Raw genomic sequence first — 22256 nt, forward strand, 5'->3', positions numbered from 1 at the left:
CTGAGAACTGTCCTAGCCAAGTGGAATCTGAGGAGATAGGATGACAAAAGGTCATGTATCCTAGGTGGAATTCTGGAAAGCATTCAGGGGGAACTTGCATTTGATACTTTTATTTCGTACTTCACCTGCCATATTTTATACTGTCTTCCTTGGGGTATTTTTCCTTTTTCAGTTAAGTGAATGTGTAACTCAAATGGTTGATGGTAGAATAAGGAAGAAGTGCTGCACATTTCCTACCATGGAATAAATGAGCTGATTGTTATTATGCAGAAACAAATAAGTGCCAAAAGCAGGTGGTATTTTAGTTATTTTAACAAGTACAGGTAATGTTAATGTTTCTCATTTTCTCTCATCCAGGGAGCAGATTTTAAGAGTAAAAGAAGATGAGAATGTTCCATTTCTGCTGGTTGGTAACAAATCAGATTTAGAAGATAAAAGGCAGGTTTCTGTAGAAGAGGCGAAAACCAGAGCTGATCAGTGGAATGTTAACTATGTGGAAACATCTGCTAAAACACGAGCTAATGTTGACAAGGTAAAGGTGGCTTGCTGTACTCCATGTTAAAAATAGGTTGATTTGATTTAACTCTGTTCCATTTTGTCCAGAAATTCTGAGACTTTCAAATCACAATTTAATATGTGTTGATTTTTTTTTGTCAGCCCTGAATGCTCAAGTGCAACATGTTAGGGATTTCTTACTTCACTTTGTCCCTTGGTTTCCAAGAGACATTACAACAGGAGACACCATAGCAAATGTACATTTTTGTTGTTGCACTGCTGGGATTCCTGGCTTGAATGCTTGCCTTTTTTTCCCCCTCCCCTTTCTTTTCTTGATTGGTGGCTGGATGATTTAGAAGGAATTGTATCAGTCCACAGAGCTGACACCTGTCTCCCCATTTAAGTTCTCAAAAGTGAAAGAGCCCTAGATTAGAGGATTTTTAAATCTCTGTATAACTCTACTCCCCATCCTCAACCTCTGTTTTGCCCTGAGTGGAAAGGGAAACTGCCTACCCTCTTTCCTTATAGTCCCACTTTGTTCAGATTGGTCTTTCCTGGAGACCAGATGAGGAACACACTACTTGTTTCTAGGAGCCTTCCCAGGTGCATTTAATCCTGCTGCCAGCGATTGTCTTCAGTATTTAGGAAAACTGCCTCTTGGGCTGAGGCAACACAGGTGCTTAGAGCTGGGGAGAGGGGGGCCTTTTTCAGCCCCCAACCATCTAGATCCCACCAAGTGCTCGATAAACACAGATTCCGCCCTAGCTGGTTTGGCTCAGTGGATAGATAGAGTGTCAGCCTGCCGACTGAAGGGTCCCTGATTCGATTCTGGTCAAGGGCACAAGCCCAGGTTGCAGACTCGATCCCCAGTAGGGGGCGTGCAGGGGGCAGCCGATCAATGATGCTCTCTCATCATTTATGTTTCCCTCTCCCCCTCTCCCTTTCTTTCTGAAATAAATAAAAATATGTATTTTTTAAAGACACAGATTCCTGGGTCTTACTCCCCAGAGATTTTGATTGCTCTGGTTCAAGGTGGAACCTGAGAGTTTGCATACTGGTTGTCTCCCAGGTGGTGCAGACTGGACTGCTGAAGCCCACTGCCTGAGGAACAGCGCTGCTCTAGGTGGCCTAGAGCATGTTCTAGGGAACTCTCCTTGTGCTTGTAGATTTACAGCCCTGATCCAGAATTCAGAAGGTTAAAAACATTAGCAATTTTTTTTGTTCACTTACTGTAGGTCTTAAGACAGTGTCATTACTATATCAAGCTGATTAGATTTTTTTTAGTCACATGGTCAGATTCCTATAGATCCAAGATATCTGTACAAAATGAATGCTATAAAATTTCTACTCAGTATACGAGTTTTCTCTAAAGTTATGGCCAATGTTTTTTAAAGTATTAATAAAAATATGTTTTAAGGTTATACGTTTGGGGTTTTGAAAGGCAGTATTGCACATTATCATAGCATTAGTGTATATATACTTTGTTTTCTCCTCACTGATGTTTTGAGCAGATTGTAGAACATACTCTAAACCAGTGGTCCGCAAACTCATTAGTAACAGAGCCAAATATCAACAGTACAACGATTGAAATTTCTTTTGAGAGCCAAATTTTTTAAACTTAAACTATATAGGTAGGTACATTGTTATTAACTTAATTAGGCTACTGCTAAGCTGGCCTTTGCTAAAAACGTCCTCAATCTGATTGAGGTATGTTCGCTGAGGTTGACCCCTTCCAACCTCCCATCCTCAACTCGTGCATGAATCGCGCGCGCCTCCCCCGCGCTGCGTCTCCTGTTGCCGCCTGACCCACACCCCCCACTTCTTCTAACACCACTTCTTCAAAATAGACTCGCCCAGGCCAAAAACCGACTTCTGCGCATGGGCCACGAAGTTTCAATCGCACTGTACGTGCGCGCCCGCACGTGGTATTTTGTGGAAGAGCCACACTCAAGGGGCCAAAAAGCCATATGTGGCTCGCGAGCTGCGGTTTGCCGACCACTGCTCTAAACCATTCGGTCTATCAAGTGGAAAAGTATCATGTTTTGTCACAGAAAACAGATACTTATCTCCCTACAAAATTCCTGTCCTCATCTGGTTTCCAAATGGACCATTGGGTAGATGCTTCAGAGAGGCAGATTTAAATCCGTCAGTGAATCCACCTTGTGAAAAAGCTTCGTGACCATCAGAGTTGTTGAGCTAGAGCCTAGCCTGTTCCAGGAGGCTGTGCCTATCACAGAGGAATTACCCAGATTAGAGGGCCACCGACATACCTGCTTGTGTACTGACTGGCTGCCAGGTTCATCTGATGACCTTAATACCCTTCTAGCTAAAGGCTTTGGCTTTTTAATATTATTTTGTTTGTTTTTTCATTGTATATTGCTTATACAATATGCTTATTGTGCAAAAAACATTCATAATTTGGAGGGAGAAGTATGAGGAAAAAGTGAGTCACTCTTCACCCAGATTCTACTTCCCTCCCCTTCCTGGAGGTAACCGCTGCCAACATGTGTGTATCTTTCCAGGCATTTGCTTGCATTTATAGGCCACCATACAGAGTCTAAGGGAGAGTGTGTTTGCTTGTTTTTCCCCGTATAAGTAGGGTTTTTACAGTATATAGTATATAAATGTATAGTGTGTTTATATATTATATGAATAGCATTTCTGTATATGATGATAGACAATTTCTGTGGTTTTTTTTTTTTAAATATATTTTATTGATTTTTCACAGAGAGGAAGTTGAGAGGGATAGAGAGTTAGAAACATCGATGAGAGAGAAACATCGATCAGCTGCCTCCTGCACACCCCTCACTGGGAATGTGCCCGCAACCCAGGTACATGCCCTTGACCGGAATCGAACCTGGGACCCTTCAGTCCGCAGGCCGACGCTCTATCCACTGAGCCAAACCAGTCAGGGCCTGTGGTTTGTTTTTTAAATTGTACGATGGATAGGGCTTGTAGTTCTTTCCATGGCATTGTATATAGATGTACCACATTCTTTTTAGATCTGCAAAGTGTTCTATAATTAGGCTTTTTCATAATTCAGATGTAATCCATTGAGTTTTATCTTTGGAGCTGTCATCACTTTTATCTTAAAAATTGGAATGGAAAGACCAGGTTATATTATGTGAACATTTTTACCAAAAAGTGTAATTCAGGAAACTTCCCAATTTTTACATTTTTCCAATATACGTAGAGAAGTAGACTTTAATTTTCCTCTCCCTATGCTCCCCAAACAGCCCTTAAGTATTTATTCTTATATTATGTCCAAGGGTTACTGCTGTGATTCTGAGAAGTACCAAGCTCATACTATCTGTTTGCTTTATTTACCTTCTTTTCTTCTTTCTAGGTATTTTTTGATTTAATGAGGGAAATTCGAGCCAGAAAGATGGAAGATAGCAAAGAAAAGAATGGAAAAAAGAAAAGGAAAAGTTTAGCCAAGAGAATCAGAGAAAGATGCTGCATTTTATAATCAAAGCCCAAACTCCTTTCTTATCTTGACCATACTAATAAATATAATTTATAAGCATTGCCATTGAAGGCTCAATTGACTGAAATTACTTTAACATTTTGGAAATTGTTATGTATCACTAAAAGCATGAATTGGAACTGCACTGAAAGTCAGATTCGCTTTAAAAAGAAATTAATGTGGCTTCACAAGAAGCAAAGTTCAACTTACTTCATAATTGCCTACATTATCACGATCCTGAATGTAATGTATGAGCTTGTGTTTTGAGGGCAGTCTTTACGAAACTGTTAAAGGGGTGCGCTGGGGGTGGAGAGTGGGAGGTAAAGCTATTTTATATCATTTTAAAATGTTGTGGTCTCCTACTGCCTTGAAAATGACAATTGTGAACGATAGTTAAACTGTACCACTTTTTTAAACCATTATTATGCAAAATATAGAAGAAAAGTTATTGGCATGATTGTTGCATATAGTTATGAGAGTAATTTATCTGTGAACCGGCATTAATTACCTGGTGATTGACCTAGAAGAGTGGTGTAAACTTGCACATGGACATTTTTAAATATGCCTTAATTTAGAAACTAAAAATACCCAGTTCCATCATTCTGGGTGTGTCCTCCTTGGTGCCATGGGCCATTACCCCGTGTGTCCTGGTGAGAGACTCTATACCTGGTAAGGAATACAAAGGTTCTTGAGAAGTAACTGCTAGGGAGTCTGTTCAAATTTAAAATGTGTGCCATACTCTGGTTCTTCAAAGTAAGCTTCCAGAGCTCCTGAATGCTTTTAATTAACAATACGGGAGTTTAAAACGAAGGGCCAGCATATACCTGTAAGATAATTTTAGACTATGAGGATTCAGCACCAGTTACATTTTAGTGAACCCTCTTTTTCTTTAAGATGCTAGTCGCTGGAAATCTCTTTCTGCAAGTGGTAAGCATGTTAAGGTTTTTTCTCCTCGGAGCAATCACAGGAAAAACATCAGTAGCACGAATGCATTTTGCACTAGAACTTTGGGGAACTATTCATGCTTGCCACCTGTTAAATTTTTTTTTATCTTCATCACAGGATATGTTTTTATTGATTTTTAGAGGAAGGGGGAGGGAGGGAGAACCATCGGTGTGAGAAAAACATCCATCAGCTGCCTCTCATGTGATTGCCCTGACTGGGAATCGAACCTGTAACCTTTTGGTGTACAAGATGACACTCCGACCAACTGAGCCACCCGGGAGGGCACCACCTGTTAATTTTTAAACATGTACTCATGAGATTACATTTTGGCTATATGGGCGTTATTAGGTGTATTTGTCTCCTGTTTGTGTTCATAATGAACACTGTAGCTATATTTTCCTTAAAGTTAACATCAAGCAATCAAACCTGAGTACAGTGCAGAAAACAAGCATACACAGGTAAAACCTTAGGCCTGTGTCACCATTGTGTGGGGTGCCCACCGGAAGAATTCTAGCATGCTATTTAGGAACATAATTTCAGTGGGAAATCTACCACTGTCAGATTTTTCTTTTATTTTTTGGAACGGAGCTAAGACAATTGATTCGCAGAGTTTTTCTTCCTTTTTGTTCAGTCCTAATTTCATTAGTTCAGGCATTCCAGGTAACAGATGTGTAAGTAAAGTTCATGAAAATAGGCTTTTTAGAAACTCAGCTCTTTAGATATTGCACCTGGCTTGTTATGTTAAATATTTGTCCTGAAAGGGTTTGAGATGTACATCTTTTATTTGGTATTTTTCATAGGCTGCCATGTCAGAATTAAAGTACCAATGTCACACCGGCCCCGTGGGCCCTGCGCTCTCCATGTGTACTCATTGTGGTCTTATTTAACCAGGGGTCCTAACCACTAACATTGTGACTTTGCTTTGAGACCTTTCCTCTCCTGGGTACTGAGGTGCTATGAAGCCAACTGACAGACACATCACATGTCTTAGGCTGATGCCACTACCCAGTTGCTTTATTTGCAATTTGAGCCATTTAAAGACCAATAAAATTCCTTTTTTAAAAATGTTTGTGGTGTTACTTGATGTTTACAATATGACATGTAAAATTCAGATTTATCAACCCTGGGTATCTTTACTAGAGATTTAGAAAACAACTAGATCTTTTGAGCTATCTGTTTAGAGACTTCTTTTGTGTAACACCAGATTTCCTAAACAACAGTGTTATCATTGCTCAGGTTTAGTCGAGGCTCAGAAATAGAAGAATCCCACGTGCACAATTACATAGAAGATAGGCTGCCGTGAAATTCACAAAATTGTGCATTAGTTTTAGACTACATTAAACTCTAGCATGAATAGAGTGACAGCTTCATATTCATGTGCAAAACAGAAGCCCCATCCCCCCCGAGACTATTTAATTTCCAAATTGTTGCTGGAGTAACCACCCTGTTACCATTTCACCAAGCTTCCGGCCATTCTCTCTCACATTCGGGGTCTGGTGAGAAATAGTGGCCTGTTAACTATCAAACAGCCTGTGGGTTAGAAACGATTGGTCCAATATTGAGCACAGTCTTTCAAACTTCAGTTCATTTTAATTCATTTAAGTATTAGAAATCTCCTTTAGCAGATACTTTGGAAGTCAGAAGTGGCAGGTCAATAGAGGTTTTCATACCTTTAGTTTTCAGTACATTTTTATGGACCATCTACTGTGGGCACTACTGGGAATCCAACAGGTCAGGTGAAGGACGTGAGTTACGAGCCACATGCATTAGGAGAGAAAAAGAAGGTAAGAGATTAAGTTTAGTTCTTACTCTAGGCTAGACCTACTTATGATTTTCAACCCTAACAGTAATGGCAGCAAGCTCACAGTGCATCTAATATCAAGATACTATATATACATTTAAATTTCATAACCCTATGAAGGAGGTGCTATCATTAACCCTGTTTTGCAGATGGAGAGCAGTTGAATAACACCCAGGGCTACAAAGCTAGTAGTAGTGATGATTACCTGGAATTGGAAGCAAAATAGTCTGGCCCCCAAGTCTATGCTCATCCCTGCAGAGTGGAGACTAGAATTAATTATGGAGTAGCCTGTACTAAGGTAGGCAATGCCTGGTTTCCCCAAGGCTGCGGCCACTTGTTCAATGATTGTCTTCGGAGAGCTTGCAGAGGCTGCTTTGCACGGAAGAGGCCTTTTGTCATGACAGCCTGGTTGTTAATAGATCAGATGCTGGGCGGGAGAGCCAGGCGCAGAGCTCAAATGTAGAGCCGGTCTTGCCATGCTTTTTCCATGACCTCAGTAAAGAGGCAGCATTCCTCTGGCAGGTCAGCAGCTTTCATCCCAACGTTTTTAACTGCAAAATAATTTCCTATTCCTAGCCCTGCTCCAGCAGCCCCGCATGCAGCTGTGGCGGGCTGCAGATGCATGGCAAGCGGATGGGGAGGAAGGTTAGGTCATCTGCATTCTCGATCTTAAAGAAACTCCGTTTCTGGGGATAGAGGGCGGGCAGGGCACTGAACATCTGTTCAAGAGGCTGAAAGACCTGTCATTCACTTTCATGGTTAATCTAATAGAAGGACAAGGTTGCTTTTATCAAAAGCTCCAAGGAACATAAACAGCCGAAGTGCTTGGTGCTTCACCTAGGACCTAGCAGTTAGAAAATGCTCCTAAGGCCAGAGTGTGTGAGAGGACCCCCCCCCGCCCCCCCGCCCCCGCCAAAAAAAAAAAAAAAAAAAAAAAGGTCGGCAAGCCTTGTTTAATTGGAAGGTAAAGGAGCAGGTATGAGAGCTGACTCCTGGGCTCCTGCGGAAAGGAGCCACCCCCATGGGAGTGAAGGACTTGCAGGCTGCAGCCCGACAGTTACATCAATGACACCAGAGCTCTCCCGGATAACACTCTTCATAGCAATGACATTTACTGCCGCAAGTACTTAATATCTGCGGGTGCCTCTGCACTGTGACTTCAATGTGTTAGCTACATTGTCTGCTTTTCCCCATCATGGCCTGTTGGTAGCACAGGCCAGATACACATACAAATGCTCAGCAAGTACTTATTGGAGTGAATAGGATTGGTAGAGATTTGTAAAAAAAATAATAATAAAAGTAAAGAAATTTTAAAAAGGCACAAGAAGCCTTCAAACCAGAAAAAAGAGAGAGAGATTCTGTGACTAGTGTAAAGCAAGTGCTATCAAGGTGTGAAAAAGTCCTGTCAGATTAAAAAGGGGGGAGTCACTGAGTCACATCCATGGGGCAATGTTATCTATATAGCTTGTTACTATAGAAAATTTAGTTATTCATAAGAGTGAAGAGAATAATAGTATAATAGACCCCCGTGTACCTTTCATCCAGTTTCAATAAGTATTAATATTTTCCCAAATGTTTTCATCTTTTTCCCCAACTCTACTTTTTTCTAGAGTATTTTGAAGTAACTCCAAGGAATTATATCACTTTACGCATAAATACTTGCATCATTCCACTTATAAATACTTCAGTATGCACCTTCAATAGGTCAAGATGATTTTTGTTCATAAACATCACATCTAACAAAATTAATATTTTTAATATTCTCTAATACCCAATCTATATTCAAGTTACTGATGTTTTCTCAAAAAAAAAATTATAGTTTGAATCGGGATCCAAATGTGTCTACATGTATTTTATTACATGTTTAAGATTTTTTAAATAAGTTTTTGTGTTAGAATTTTAGATTTACAGAAAAGTTGCAAAGAATTCCTATATATCTTTCCTATATACTACTAATGTTAACACAATCAGGGTCACAACTAATAATTAATATTTGTACAAAAGACAATTAGTTAAACCCCAGACTTTATTAACTTTCACCAGTTTTTCCAGAAACTTTTTCTGTTTCACAGTCCAATCCAGAGCCTGCATTGAATTTAGTCTTCATATCTCCCTAGATTCCTCCAGTCAATGATTATTCCTAATAGAGACGAACTGGAAGCATGTGGCCGGGGACACAGAAGACAATAGGTGTGAAAGGTCTGCCCACCTTACCCTCACCAGCTACATGTCTAAATCCCACTCCTGCTCAAGGCCCACCTCAAACATTCCTCCTCTTTGCAGTTTTAGGCAATTGAAAGACAAAATAGTGGATCTTATATTCAAAATATATGTGATTGTTGGCCATTGTATGGGAAAACACACATTTTGGGGGGCGCTTCGGCAGGATCTACTAAAATATAAAAAGCACATACCTTAATACACAAAGTTTACTTTTTCTGTCTCTCTAAAGCAGGGGTGTGGGACTTTTTTTCTGCCAAGGGCCATTTGGATACTTACAACATCATTCGTGAGCCATACAAAATGATCAGCTTAAAAATGAGCCTGCTATATTTGCTCAGACATTTAATTAACTCACCCCTGATGCCTTGGCAGGGCCAGACAAAAGGATTTCTTGGGCCTTCTGCGGCCAGTTCCCCACCCCTGCTCTAAAGAAACAATTGCAGAGTCAGGTACAAGGTGTGGTTCATTGTAGCAGTTTCCCAGAGGAACACGAGCAACTACCTAGATGCCTAGGAACAGAGGAATGACTAAACAGAATGTGTCATAGTCATACAATGACTTACTGACTGTACAGTAGTTTAAAGAAACAGACTAACGATGTTTATCAGCATAGGAAAGCACTTTTCAACCAGTGTGCAGCAAGGATTTTTAAAACATGCAATAACTGACTGAATAGTCAGGACGCTGACCTCTTTTCCCTTAGATTATCAAATGTAAAAACGACAACAGTCAACAATGGTCATCCGGTGAATGAATCAAAATTATACCTTTTTTTTGTCAGATTGGCAAAAAATATATTTTTTGGTGTGCTACAGAATTTTAGTAATTAGTTTATGTGTGCCATGAGACGAAATAGGTTGAAAATCACTGGCATGGAGAAATCCCTAAAATATTCTTGAGTCAAAAATGCATTTTGCACTGTGATACAAATAATACAACTATTTTGTAAAACATATTTCTAAAACAACACTATAGACATTTTATGAATTTGTATATTTTGAGAAAAGTATTTTTAAATATCTAGATAGCTATACCTCAAATACATAATAACGGGTTACCTCTGGGAGGATGGTGGAATAGGAAAGGATTTGCTGGTTTAAACTTTATCTTATATTACTATTTTGGGATGAAGAATGCATTTATGTTCTTCTTACATGTTTGAAATTAATTTTTCAAAATATATGATTGCATATCCAGCAAAGGCCCTATATCTAGGATATATTTTTTAATTCAAAACAGTAAAAAAATTAGAAAACGGAAAAAAGACAAACAGATATTTCACTAAATGGCAAATAAACATATGAAAAGATGTTCATCATCATGCCACTTGGGAAATTCAGATTAAAGCCATAAGATATGACTATGCACTTATTATAACAGATAAATTAGAAGTAACACCAAATGTTGACAAGGATGCAGAGAAACTAGATTTCTCCTACATTGCTGGAGGGGGAATATAAAATGGTACAGCCCATTTGGGCAATTTATTAACAAATCTGGAAAGCATTTTGTCAGTTTGTTAACAAAACTAAACATGCATTACTCAGTAATTGCACTCTTAGATATTTATCCTAGAGAAATAAAAACTTATGTTCACACAAAACCTGCATACAAATGTTCAAAGCAGTTTTCTCCATAATAACAAAATACCAGAAAGAACCCAACTGTCCCTCATTGATGAATAGTTAAACAAACTCTAGGACATCCCTAAAGTAGAATGGATATCAACAATAGAAAGGAATAAACTATGTTCATTTACAGCATTATTTACAATAGCCAAGGTTTGGAAACAACCTAAGTGTCCTTTGACGGATCATTGGATAAAGATGGGGAGGACACACACACACACACACACACACACACACACAGAGGAATAATACTACTCAGCTACAAAAATAAAGATGAAATATTGCCATTTACAACAACATGAATGAATCTTGAGAGTATGATGCCAAGTGAAGTAAGTCAGATGGAAAAGGACAAGAAACATATGATTTCATTCATGGGATATAAACTCAAAAGCAACAAACAAGACAAAAACAAACAAATTCATAGACAAAGACAACAGAATGGAAGTTAACAAAAGGAAAGGGGGGTGGAAGAAGAAGAGACTAGGGTGTCTAGTGGATGGTGACAGAAAGAGACTAGAATTTGGATGGTGAGCACACAATAGAGTATATAGATGTCATATTATAACGTTGTAAACCTGAAATTTACATAATGTCATTAACCAATGTTATACCAATACATTTAATTTTTTTAAAAGAACAACCTAGATAAATCTGGTATTCGTTTTCTATTACTACTGTAATAAATTGCCACAGACTTAGTAGCAACACAACTTTATCATCTTATAATTCCGGTGTAAAGAATCTGATATGAGGTTTGAAGTCCGAAATGGAACTCATTAGGTTAAAATTAAGGTGTCAATGTTCATTCTGGAAACCTATGGGAGAATTCATTTCCTTGCCCTTTCCATCTTATGAGGCTGCCTGCATTCTTCGACTTACAGTCACCTTCCATCTTCAAAGCCAGCAACACTGGGCCAATACCTTCTCACAATGCTATCTTTCTGGTTTTCTCTGCCCATTATTTCCTCCACTTGTAAGACCCTCATAGTCACACTGGACCCACCAGCTAATTAGTACCCAAATTCCCTTTGCTATATAACTTAATGTATTTCAGTGGTTCCAGATTAGGACATAAACATCTTTGGGAAAGCATTATTCTGTCTACTACAAACCTCAAGTCAGTCTGTAAAGGTTACCTATTCACAAGAAAAAAATGTCACTCTCACCACTTCTCTTCAACATTGTACTTAAGACTCCAGCAGGATGATTAGCCAAGAAAATGAAATAAAAGGTATTCAGATAAGAAAGGGATAAATGAAACTGTATTAATGGCAGGATCATCTATATAGAAAACCTAAAAGAAACAACAAAAAACTTCTGAAATAATAAACTATTATAGCAAGGCTGTAGAAAACAAGGTTAATATGCAAAAGTCATTCGCTTCCCTATACACCAGCAATGAACAAGTGGACTTAGAAATTAAAAGCACAATATCATTCACATTAGCACCCCACAAATGAAATACATAGGTATAAATCTAACAAAATATGCACAAAATCTCTCTGTGGGGAAAAACTAAAAAAACTCTAATGAAAGATGTTGAAGGACTAAATAAATGGAGAAAGATTCCGTGTTCATGGATAAAAGGATTTAATATTGTCAAGAGGTCAGTTCTTCCCAAGTTGATTTATAGATTCAATGCAATCCCAAACAAATTACCAGCAAGTTATTTTGTGGATGTCAACAAACTAATTCTAAAGTTTATATAGAGAGGCAAAGGATTGAGAATAGCCAACACAACATTGAAGAACTCAGTTGGAGGACTGACACTACCAGACCTTAAGACTTACATAAAGCTATAGTAATCAAGACAATGTGGTAATGGCAAAAGAATTGATGAGTAGGTCAATACAACAGAATATAGAGCCCCAACATAGGCCCGCATACAGTCAACTGATTTTTAAAATATTCTTAACATATTTTTATTGCTTTCAAAGAGGAAGGGAGAGGGAAAGAGAGATAGAAACATCAATGATGAGAATCATTGATCGGCTGTCTTCTGCATGCCCCACACTGGGGATCAAGCCCACAACCTGGGGCATGTGCCCCAACCGGAAATTAATCTGTGACCTCCTGGTTCATAGGTCAATGCTCAACCTCTGGGCTACATCAGCTGGGCAGTCAACTGATTTTTGCCAAAGGAGCGAAGGCAGTATGCTGGAGGGAAGAGAGTCTCGCCCTGGCCGGTAGCTCAGTTGGTTAGTGCATCATCCCAATACCAGCCAGGTTTATGGGTTTGATCCCCAGTCAGAGCACACACAAAGATCAACCAATGAATGCATAAACAAGTGGAACAACAAATTCATGTTTCTCTCTTTCTCTCTCTCTCTGGCCCTCTCTGAAATCAATAAATTCCTGGTTGGGGTACATGCCCAGATTGATCCCCAGTAGGGGGCATATAGGAGGCAGCCAATCAATGATTCTCATCACTGATGTTTGTATCTCCCTCTCCCGTCCTCTCTGAAATCAACAAAAATATATTTAAAAATAAATAGTAAATAATAAAAATTTTAGTTCTGGCCTGTGTGACTCAATTCGTTGAATATCATCCCATGCACCAGGAGTTCACCGGTTTGATACCCCCTTAAGGGCACAGGCTCCACTTGCAGGCTTGACCCCCAGTAAGGGGTGTGCGGGAGACAGTCGATCGATTTTTTTCTCTCATCAATGTTTCTCTATTTCTAAAATCAATAAAGGAGCATATATTTTTTAACTCTATCATCTAAAATAAATTTAAAAAATCTAAAAGGACAGTCTTTTCAACAAATAATGTGGAATATCTGGATATTTATATGCAAAAGAAAATGAATCCAGACACATACTTTACATCCTTTATAATAATTAATTCAAAATGGACCATAGACTTAAATGTAAAATGCAAAATGATGAAGTGCCTAGAAGATAACGTAGGAGAACCTTGGATGACCTTGGTTTGGTGATGGATTTTCAGATATTCCACAATCCATGAGAGAAGGAATGGATAAGCTGGACTTCATTAAAATTTAAAAATTCAGCTCCACAAGACACTGTCAAGAGAATGAAAAGATCAACCACATACTGGGGGAAAATGTTTTCAGAAGACATATCTGAAGAAGCACTGTTACACAAAATATGCAAAGAATTCTTAAAACTCAACAATGAGAGCCATGACTGGGTGGCTCTGTTGGTTGGTGTATCATCCCATTCGCCAAAAAGGTTGCAGATTCAATACCCTTTCAGGGCACATAACTGGGATGCAGGTTCAATCCCCTGTCAGGGAGCATATGGGAGGCAGCCATTGGATGTTTCTCTCTCACATTGATGTTTCTCTCTCTCTCCCTCTCTTTCTCTCTCTCCCCTTTCTCTAAGCATATCCTCGGGTGAGCATTAAAAACAAAACAAAACACAAAACTCAACAATGAGAAAACAAACAACCAATTAAAAAATGGGCCTCAGACTTTAACATACACCTCACCAAAGAAGATACACAGATGACCAATAAACATATGAAAGATGCTCCACAGCATGGATCATCAAAGAAGTGCAAAGTGGTACAGAGGCCAATAGGGGCCAGATCATGAAGGACCACGTAAACAACAGTCTTTGGAGTCCTGTAAGGGTGGATTTTGCCCGTAATTAGATGCCCTCATTTGCTATGTAAGAGGCCCTTGAGTCAAGGTCATGCCTAGAGGGAAGGTCAACAGACCTTTCTATTCTCCTTCAGTCCATGTGTAATATAAATGAGCCAAAGATGGCCTCGCTAGGTTGTTAATTTCTTCACTGTGGACCAAGACCCACTAGCTCAAAAGCCTGCCAGTGCGCAACTCAAATTGTTATACATCAAATTACTTTTAAAATAGCCCCCCAAAAAACAGATTTTTAGCCATTTAGAGCCTTCCTGCTTTGCGCATCCTGAGCAAAGTGGCTCACCTCATGTCTACCAGCCATAAATAAGACAGACCCAGTAGTTATAAGACCCCAAGCTGCCCTTTAACCCAGAGACCCCTCACCATGCTGCTGAGAAACTCCTCCCAGGCATGTGAGCCCCTCTCCAAGTCCCATGAGCCCTGGAAATCCCTTGCCTTCCTCCCCTTTCAGATGGTGGCCACCACTCTGATGGTCTCATACTATGGGTCTCATGCTATGGGGGACTTCCGTTCCCATGCAACCTTGTTCAAGCACAACCTTGTTAAAGCTTTTGTGTTATCACCTATGATGGTCATCTCTCTCTTTTTTTTTAACCAGCCCCTAAGTCCCTGGAACCTCAACACCCTGTCCCTGTCCATGCCCCACTTACTCCTTCCTGGGACTGCAGCTCAGGACACGGTGAGGAGCGTCCTCAAACCCAGCCCTGTTCTCTGGGTGAATCCTTTGATCCATCTGAGACAGCAGAAGAGGAGGGAACATACTGAGAGGAGGGGGTGGGATGGATTCCTCGCAGGGGCTTGGGGAGACAGCCCGAAGGCCTCAGATCCTAGCACTTGGAAGAGACAGTTTTTTGGGAAATGGTCAGGGTGTTATCAAGAAAAGATATCCTCTTAGTGAAATAAGCCAGACAGAGAAAGACAAATACTGCATGGTATCACTCATATGTAGAATCTTTAAAAACAACAACCAAAAAAACACTTCAAACTCATAGAAACAGAGTAGCAATGTGGTTGCCAGAGGCTGGAAGTGGGGAAATAGGGAAAGGTTGGTAAAAGGGTACACGCTTCAATTACAAGGTGAATAAGAGGCTCTAATGTAAAACATGGTGACTATTACCAAAAACCCCGTATTGTTTAGCTGAAATTTATAGAGAGTGAAAAGACAAATATGTGGGGTGATGAATGTGTTAATTAGCTCGATGGGGGCATCTTTTCACAACGCATAAGCATGTCAAACCACCATGATGTACATGTTAAATAAACTACAATTTGATGTGTCAATTATACCGCAATAAAGCTGAAATTTAGGGCCACGTCTGGCATGATCTGCTCCCTGTGTTCAGCACCGATGATTCTCTCAGAACAGAGGCTGCAGGATAGAGTCTAGAATTCAGGTTCCAATGCATCCGGGAACATAGTCTCCTTGAGGGCTGGAACCTCGTTGTCTTATCCATTACGGTATCTTCAGCACTTGGCACAGGGCCTGGCTCATAGTTGGCCCTGACTACAAAGAAAGGAAGGAAGGGAGGACTGACCTCTTTTCAGGGACCCTCCCCCAACCTGGGCTAAGCCAGGTTCTGTTTCCATCTGAGGAAAACACCAAGGCCTGCTGGGCCCAGAGAGTACTTGATACAGACACTCCCCTCCCCAGCGCCCTGTCCTCCAGAAATACCAGTGGATAGACGCCTGCCATGTAGGAATGTCCAGCCGCCTCTGGCTACAGACCCACATTTCTCACTGTCTGCTGGCCATCTCCGCGGGACCCGGGGAGACAGCCTGGCAGTCAGCCTCCCTATAAATTCCCCTCTAGCCAATCCCCCCTCCCCTAGGCACACCTCCGTTGGTTGAATAGACTTCTTGGTTTTCCAGGGTGGCATGTCCCTCCCCAGTCGGGAAAAGCCCTCCTCAGCCTTTCCTCCCACTGCCGCCTGAAGCCCCCGCAACCTTCCCAGGCAGAATCCAAAGTCAGCGACCAGGTTCCTTAGCGAGGCCTTCTCTGACCCTGCCCCACTCATGGCCACCACTCCTAGTGGACACGGCTGTGCCCACTTTGAAACCGAATTCAGGAGGGGGTGCCTCTGCCAGGCTCTTAAATACGGCCGTCCCTCTGGGCACTGGCCTGAGCTCTCTTCTCACCGCAAGTGCCATCTCTGCAGGTAGTTTCCAAGTCTCCGTTGCCAGCTCAGATCTCTCCTGACCTGTGAACTGTATTGTGTAATGTCCTCATCCTTTCACTCAAGAAAACGGGTCTCTCCACTGCTCTGAGGGGGTCTCAGGAAGAATAAACCAGTGAAAGACAAGTCCCCACTTCTCACCTATCAGCCTGGAGGGTGGCAGACCAGCCTGCCCACCTCCTCCAGCAGGAATGGGAATGTTCCGCGTGACATCCGAGCCCCTTAAAATTAATTGTCCAGGTAAAGCTTTGAGACCCAGGAGACTCTATGTTCCCCACCTCAGGGAAGAGCTGGAAGTGGACCCCAGAGCAGTAAGGCCTTGGTCCAGGAGGACTCCATGTGGGTGGCTTAGAGAAACTGTTTGATACCCTTTTTTCTCCTTTCTCACTGTTTGAGTTAATTTAGGCCTTCTGGACCCTGGGGCTCACAAATCATTTTATGAAAGGCCTACCTCTCCACGCTCATCTCTCATGGCTCCCTTTGTCCTCCAGATGTACCTTGGAGTCTCTGCACATGCTGCTTCCTCGGCCTAGAACGTACTCTGTCCTGGTTACAGCCCTGCCACCCACACTTTCACAAGGCCATTTGCTACCCATCCTTCTGATCTCAGCTTAGATGTCACATCCTCTAGGAAGCCTTCCTGAACCTCAAAAATTGGTTAAATATTCTTTACAGATGCATATTAATGGGTGTGGAAATGAAAGTGACACAATGTCTAGGATTTGTTTTAAAAATAAATAAAGAAAGAAGAGAAATAATTATCAAGAGTGACCAAATTTTGATACTTACTGAAATTAGATTGTTATAAGAGAATTTATTACGCTATTCTCTCTACCTTTGCACATATTTGAAATTTTACCAATTTTTTTAAAAAAAGAGGAAAAGTATATATATATATATATATATATATATATATGAACAAAAAATAAATCTTGGGTAGGAGTGACAAAGCCAGACCCAGACACTTCCACTTTTGCTGCTGGCCAATGTCCTGTTCTTTGTCTAATATAAATGATTAGCTAAGATTAGAACCATTTGTCCCCTTGAAACCAGCTAGACACAGAGATGGTAAACATTTCCTGTTTAGCTGACTGAGACTTTTCCTGATTGCAAAACAATCCCAACAGTAAATCCCCACACCTGCAGCTTGTCTACTTCTCCCTGTAAATGTCTAAGGCAAAACCACACTGCCTACTAGACTCTCCAACCTTCAGATCTCCCTAATGCAATAAATGGAAGAAAATCCTTTTACTTACTTGTCTGGATTTTGTCTTTGATAGGAGTCCCTTCTATGGTTTCCACAGAAATCCTCTCCATCAGAGATATCTTGATGAACTGTAATTGCCTGTCTGTCTGTCTTCCCCCGTATCAAGCACAATACCTGGCATAAAGTAGATGCTCAATAATTATTTATTAAAATTTTAAAAATAGTCAATCTGTGACTCTTTTTTTTTCTGGTAATAATGATCTAGCAGAAAGCCCTCCTCGTTTGAAGGAATAATGCATACCATATGTTTATTACAAAATGCTTATCTTTCTGTTCTCTGTAACAAGAAAATGGAACTGATCCCATGTAGAAGTTTTATGCTTTTAATAAACAAATTGAAAAGAAGGGAGAGTAGATCATAGCATTGTGTTGGGTTTGTTTGAAGATTGTTTCCATGGAAGTTTGGCTTCCCCTTCTCCAGTGACAGATAGCTAACAGTGCTTCTCAACCTTAGCTCACCTGAGAGTCCTAAAAAATAAAAAAAAATGCTACCTGGGCCCCACCCCTAAAGATTCGGATGCAATTGGTCCAGGGGGTGTCCTGGCTACAGATTCTTAAAATGTCCCCAGTGATCCCACTGTGCAGCCAAAGTGAGAATCACTGTTACATCTGAGGCAGAGCACCCTCCGCATCCCCTCCTGGCAGCATCAATGGGACAATGGAGTGAGTCTCCACTTGGTGGCACCTCCCTGGGGTTGGCGATCTGACTGGCAGTGCTGCCAGCAATCTCAGCGTTGGCACCTCTAGCCAACTGCAGACAACCCAGCGTTGCCAATCTGGACTGGTGGCAGGAAGCCATCTCTGGGGTGGATCGAGGTCTGGCAGCTTTGATCTCATTACCAAGAGGCCTGGACAGGGGAAACTGGTCGGTAGCCAGACCGAGAAAGCTGCTGAAAGAGCTGGATGAGGGCAAGGCTGGTGCTGGCCAGGGCTGCCCGGATGACAACCTCAGTGTCCTCATCCGTAAATTGGTGCTAAAAATAGCATCTGTTCATAAGTCATTATGGGGAATAAATGAGTTTACTGGTATGGACAGGAAGTATTGCTAAGTGGTGTGTAGGCCTTAGCTATTGTTGTAATTGTTTGGAGGGGCGAGGAAGCAGGCAGCTGTTTCAGTGGATAAAACGGGAAGGCTTTTCACGCACATGTCTTCCCTCCCCAGGTGGCCTCTTCCTATGAAGGTGCTCGCAGTTGACTTTGTTTTTAGCTCCGATCATAATGAAAACACTTGCGGTGGTGACACTGCCTCAGTGTAAACGCACTTCTGTGTTGTACGTCACGCCGTTTTCATGTACTAACATGACTTGTGTTCTGCCAGACTTCATTGCATTTTCCTCCTTTAGAACTTCAACAAGACGCTGGGGTTTATACTAGGACTGGCCATGTTGGGGGAGTGATTGGGAGGGACCTCACATCCATGTCTACCAACCAACTACCGTGCCTTTACCTGTGGCCTGATCTCCTGGGTTAGCTTATTGGGAACAAAAGACACTTAGGAGGCTGACACTTGGAAGCCAGGGACAGGTGGGTGTGACATCCCCGTCTCTGTGACGTCACGGGGTGGACTGTCCTGAAGGAGCCCACCTGCTGTTCTTCATGCCTGCGCAGGTCCGGGTCTGTGGTAGCACCAGAGCTCCTCCCAAGCCCTGGGGGTGCTGACCTTGCAGCTGTCAAACTTGAGCACAAGCACAGCAATTCCACCTGAAGACAAACAGGCTCAAACAAGAGAATTCAGCCCCCATCCCTCCCACCCCCCGCCAGGGGTCCCATTATTGTTGTTGTCCTCCTGAAGAAAAAAAGGCCCAGGAATTGTCCACAATTTTAACCAACTGACACAAGGGGTGGGGGTGGGAGTGGGGGTGGAATACTGTGTCAGAACAAGAGAGACTGTAGACTATTGTCTAATCCTCTGGAAAACCAGGCATCTTTTGAAACGATTTGTATCTGAAATTCAAATTCTAAATTGAAGTACCTTGAACCTATCAAAAGCAGCTCAGTGACATTCATTGGAGCCCTTTGTATGTCAGTCAATGATAAATGCTTTCTATATGTTCAATCATTTAAAATCCTTTTAACAAAACGAATGCAAAGATAGCCCAGAAATTCTGAAAAGGAAAATAATGGAAGGGGGACTTGCCCCCCTCCCCTTCAAACACTAAAAGACATGGACAAGAATGTTCCTAGTGGCATTATTGACAATAGCCAAGAATGAGATAATATCCAAATTCCCATCAACAGTAGAATGGATAAATGCATTGCTGTATATTCATAGAATGATGCAGCATAAGGAATGAACTCCTGCTACACCCAACAACGGGGGTGAATCTGATAGATACAACCATGAGTGAAATAAGCCAGTCTTCAAAGAGTGAACGCTATATGATCTACTTCCATAGAAAGTTCAGAAACCAAGGCTGACAGAAACTGGAAGAGAGGTTACCTTCGGGGTGAGAAAAACAATGTACACCGAGCCACTTCAAAATGCAATCGGAGCAGCTATCCCAGAGGAACTGTTTTGCATGTCTTACTCCTCACACCTTTTGAATGTTAAAACTAAGCAAAATAACTTTTGGACTGGGCCTAAAGCAGTATTGTATCCTAAAACTTTCTTATTTTATTTATTTTTTATTGATGAGAGAGAGAGAGAGAGATTTATAGCTCCACCTATTTATGCATTCCTTGGTTGATTCTTGTATGTGCCTTGACCAGGGATCAAACCCACAACCTTGGTTTATCAGGAGAGTGGTCTAACCAACCGAGCTGCCTGGCCAGGACTGCAACATAGTATTCTAAACAACTGTCTCTTATGACTGTGGGACTGAAAATTAAAGATTCTCTTTAGCCAAAACCAGTTTGGCTCAGTGGATAGAGCATCGGCCTGCGGACTGAAGGGTCCCGGGTTCGATTCCGGTCAAGGGCATGTACCTTGGTTGCAGCCACATCCCCAGTGGGAGCTGTGCAGGAGGCAGCTGATCGGTGTTTCTCTTTCATCGATGTTTCTAACTCTCTATTTCTCTCCCTTCCTCTCTGTAAAAAATCATTAAAAATATATTTAAAAAATAAATAAATAAAGACTCTCTTTAGAGTTAGCATCTCTATATTATCTTTTCTGCATTCCTTGGCTTATTAATACCCATGGAAATTCCTTTCTTCTATTCATGCAATCATTCCCCTTCTCTTTCTCAGAAAAACTCCTTGCCTTCACCTAATCAAACCACTATTGGGCTTCCTGCCCAAATCAGTGCTTCCTGAATAGCTATTCTTTTGGATCTCAAATTAAAAGGCTTTTTCACTTTAGCCTTTTATTTTTAGGCTAATAGGGGCACAAGAGAGGATTCCGATGTAATGATTACACTTTTTAAAAATTCAGTATTAGAATTTACCAGAATATACAGGGAAGAAAATAAATGAGCTACTCGACAACATGCATACGTTCACAAAGTTAATATTGAGTGAAATAAATCAGACACAAATGTATGATTCCATTTATATAAAGCCAAAAGATAGTCAAAATCAATCTATAATGTTAAACTCCAGAGGAGTGCTCATATCTGGGAAGTCAACTCCTGAACGAATGCGAGTGGCCCAAGCAACCCTGAGGCTCAGAGACTGGATGACACCACATCGGCTCCCAGCTTACGCCCGTTGTCCTGGTGTCATTACTCACACTTACCTTTTCATCCTCCAAAGTGCCCCAGTGTGAGTGGTAAATTATATGTTCTCCTTATTGAGAACCTGACTGGAGTCTATTATCTCAACAGTTAGCAAGATTTGGCAGCCTCAGTTTGGAGAACCAGGGTTCGGGGACACTGTGGTGGTCCCCAAAAGGTAAAAGGAATGGATAGTGCGGGGGAGGGTTGAAGTTGTTCAGCTGAATGTAGAAAGACCCAGGAGGCAAAGATACCTGCTCCGGTTCACCTCCATGCTCCTGTCAATGTGAGAAATGTTTAAACCTGTAGAGAATTTTTGTGAGTTTATTTGAGCCAAACTGACAACAATTGCCGGGAATCTCAACAGATTGAGGAAATGCTCCAGGGAATGGCAGTTCTGCACCCTATTTTATGTTACAGTCAAAGGAGGAGGTGTACCTGGTTTACATGAGATCAATTGGTGGTAGATTAGGGAGGCGGTAGGAAGGAAAGTTGGTAAAATGAAAGCCCGGCCGGTGTAGCTCAGTGGCTGAACCCAGAGGTCACTGATTCAATTCCCAGTCAGGGCACATGCCCAGGTTTCGGGCTTGATCCCCAGTAGGGGGCATGCAGGAGGCAGCTAATCAATGATGTTTCTCTCTCATTGATGTTTCTATCTCTCTACCCCTCTCCCTTTCTTTCTCTCTAAAAAAAAAAAAAAAATCAGTAAAAACATATTTAAAAAAAATAAAACGATATTTTACAGAGGTGGGTACAGGATAGTCAACAGTCAACAATTAACACAATAACAATAACAGTGAGGGGATTTGTGATCTCTGCTCTGGTGAGGTCGTTGTGCCTGGAGAGGTCCCGAAAAGGGGAAGTACCTTCACATTCCAAAGGTATGTTATTGCAGATGCAGAAAGACAGTAGACAGGCTTAATTAAGGCAAAGATTGACTTTTGTCGGGGAAGGTTCTGGCCTACGACATGACTACCC

The 22256-nt window shown here is 41.3% G+C and overlaps 1 protein-coding gene across 1 annotated transcript in view; it reads left to right on the forward strand.

The window, feature by feature from the left end:
• Positions 1-5971, forward strand: part of RALA (RAS like proto-oncogene A) — a 35418-nt gene extending 29447 nt beyond the window's left edge. The window contains exons 4-5 of the mRNA XM_070424729.1: positions 358-532; positions 3842-5971. Of these exons, the coding sequence (XP_070280830.1) occupies positions 358-532; positions 3842-3964 (298 nt within the window). The 3' untranslated portion in view covers positions 3965-5971. The remainder of the gene's footprint in view (positions 1-357; positions 533-3841) is intronic.
• The last annotated feature ends 16285 nt before the right edge of the window (positions 5972-22256 follow it).

The sequence above is a fragment of the Myotis yumanensis genome, unplaced genomic scaffold, assembly GCF_028538775.1.
Source record: "Myotis yumanensis isolate MYYU_CA2020_CCGP unplaced genomic scaffold, mMyoYum1.0.hap1 SCAF_9, whole genome shotgun sequence".
NCBI lineage: Eukaryota > Metazoa > Chordata > Mammalia > Chiroptera > Vespertilionidae > Myotis > Myotis yumanensis.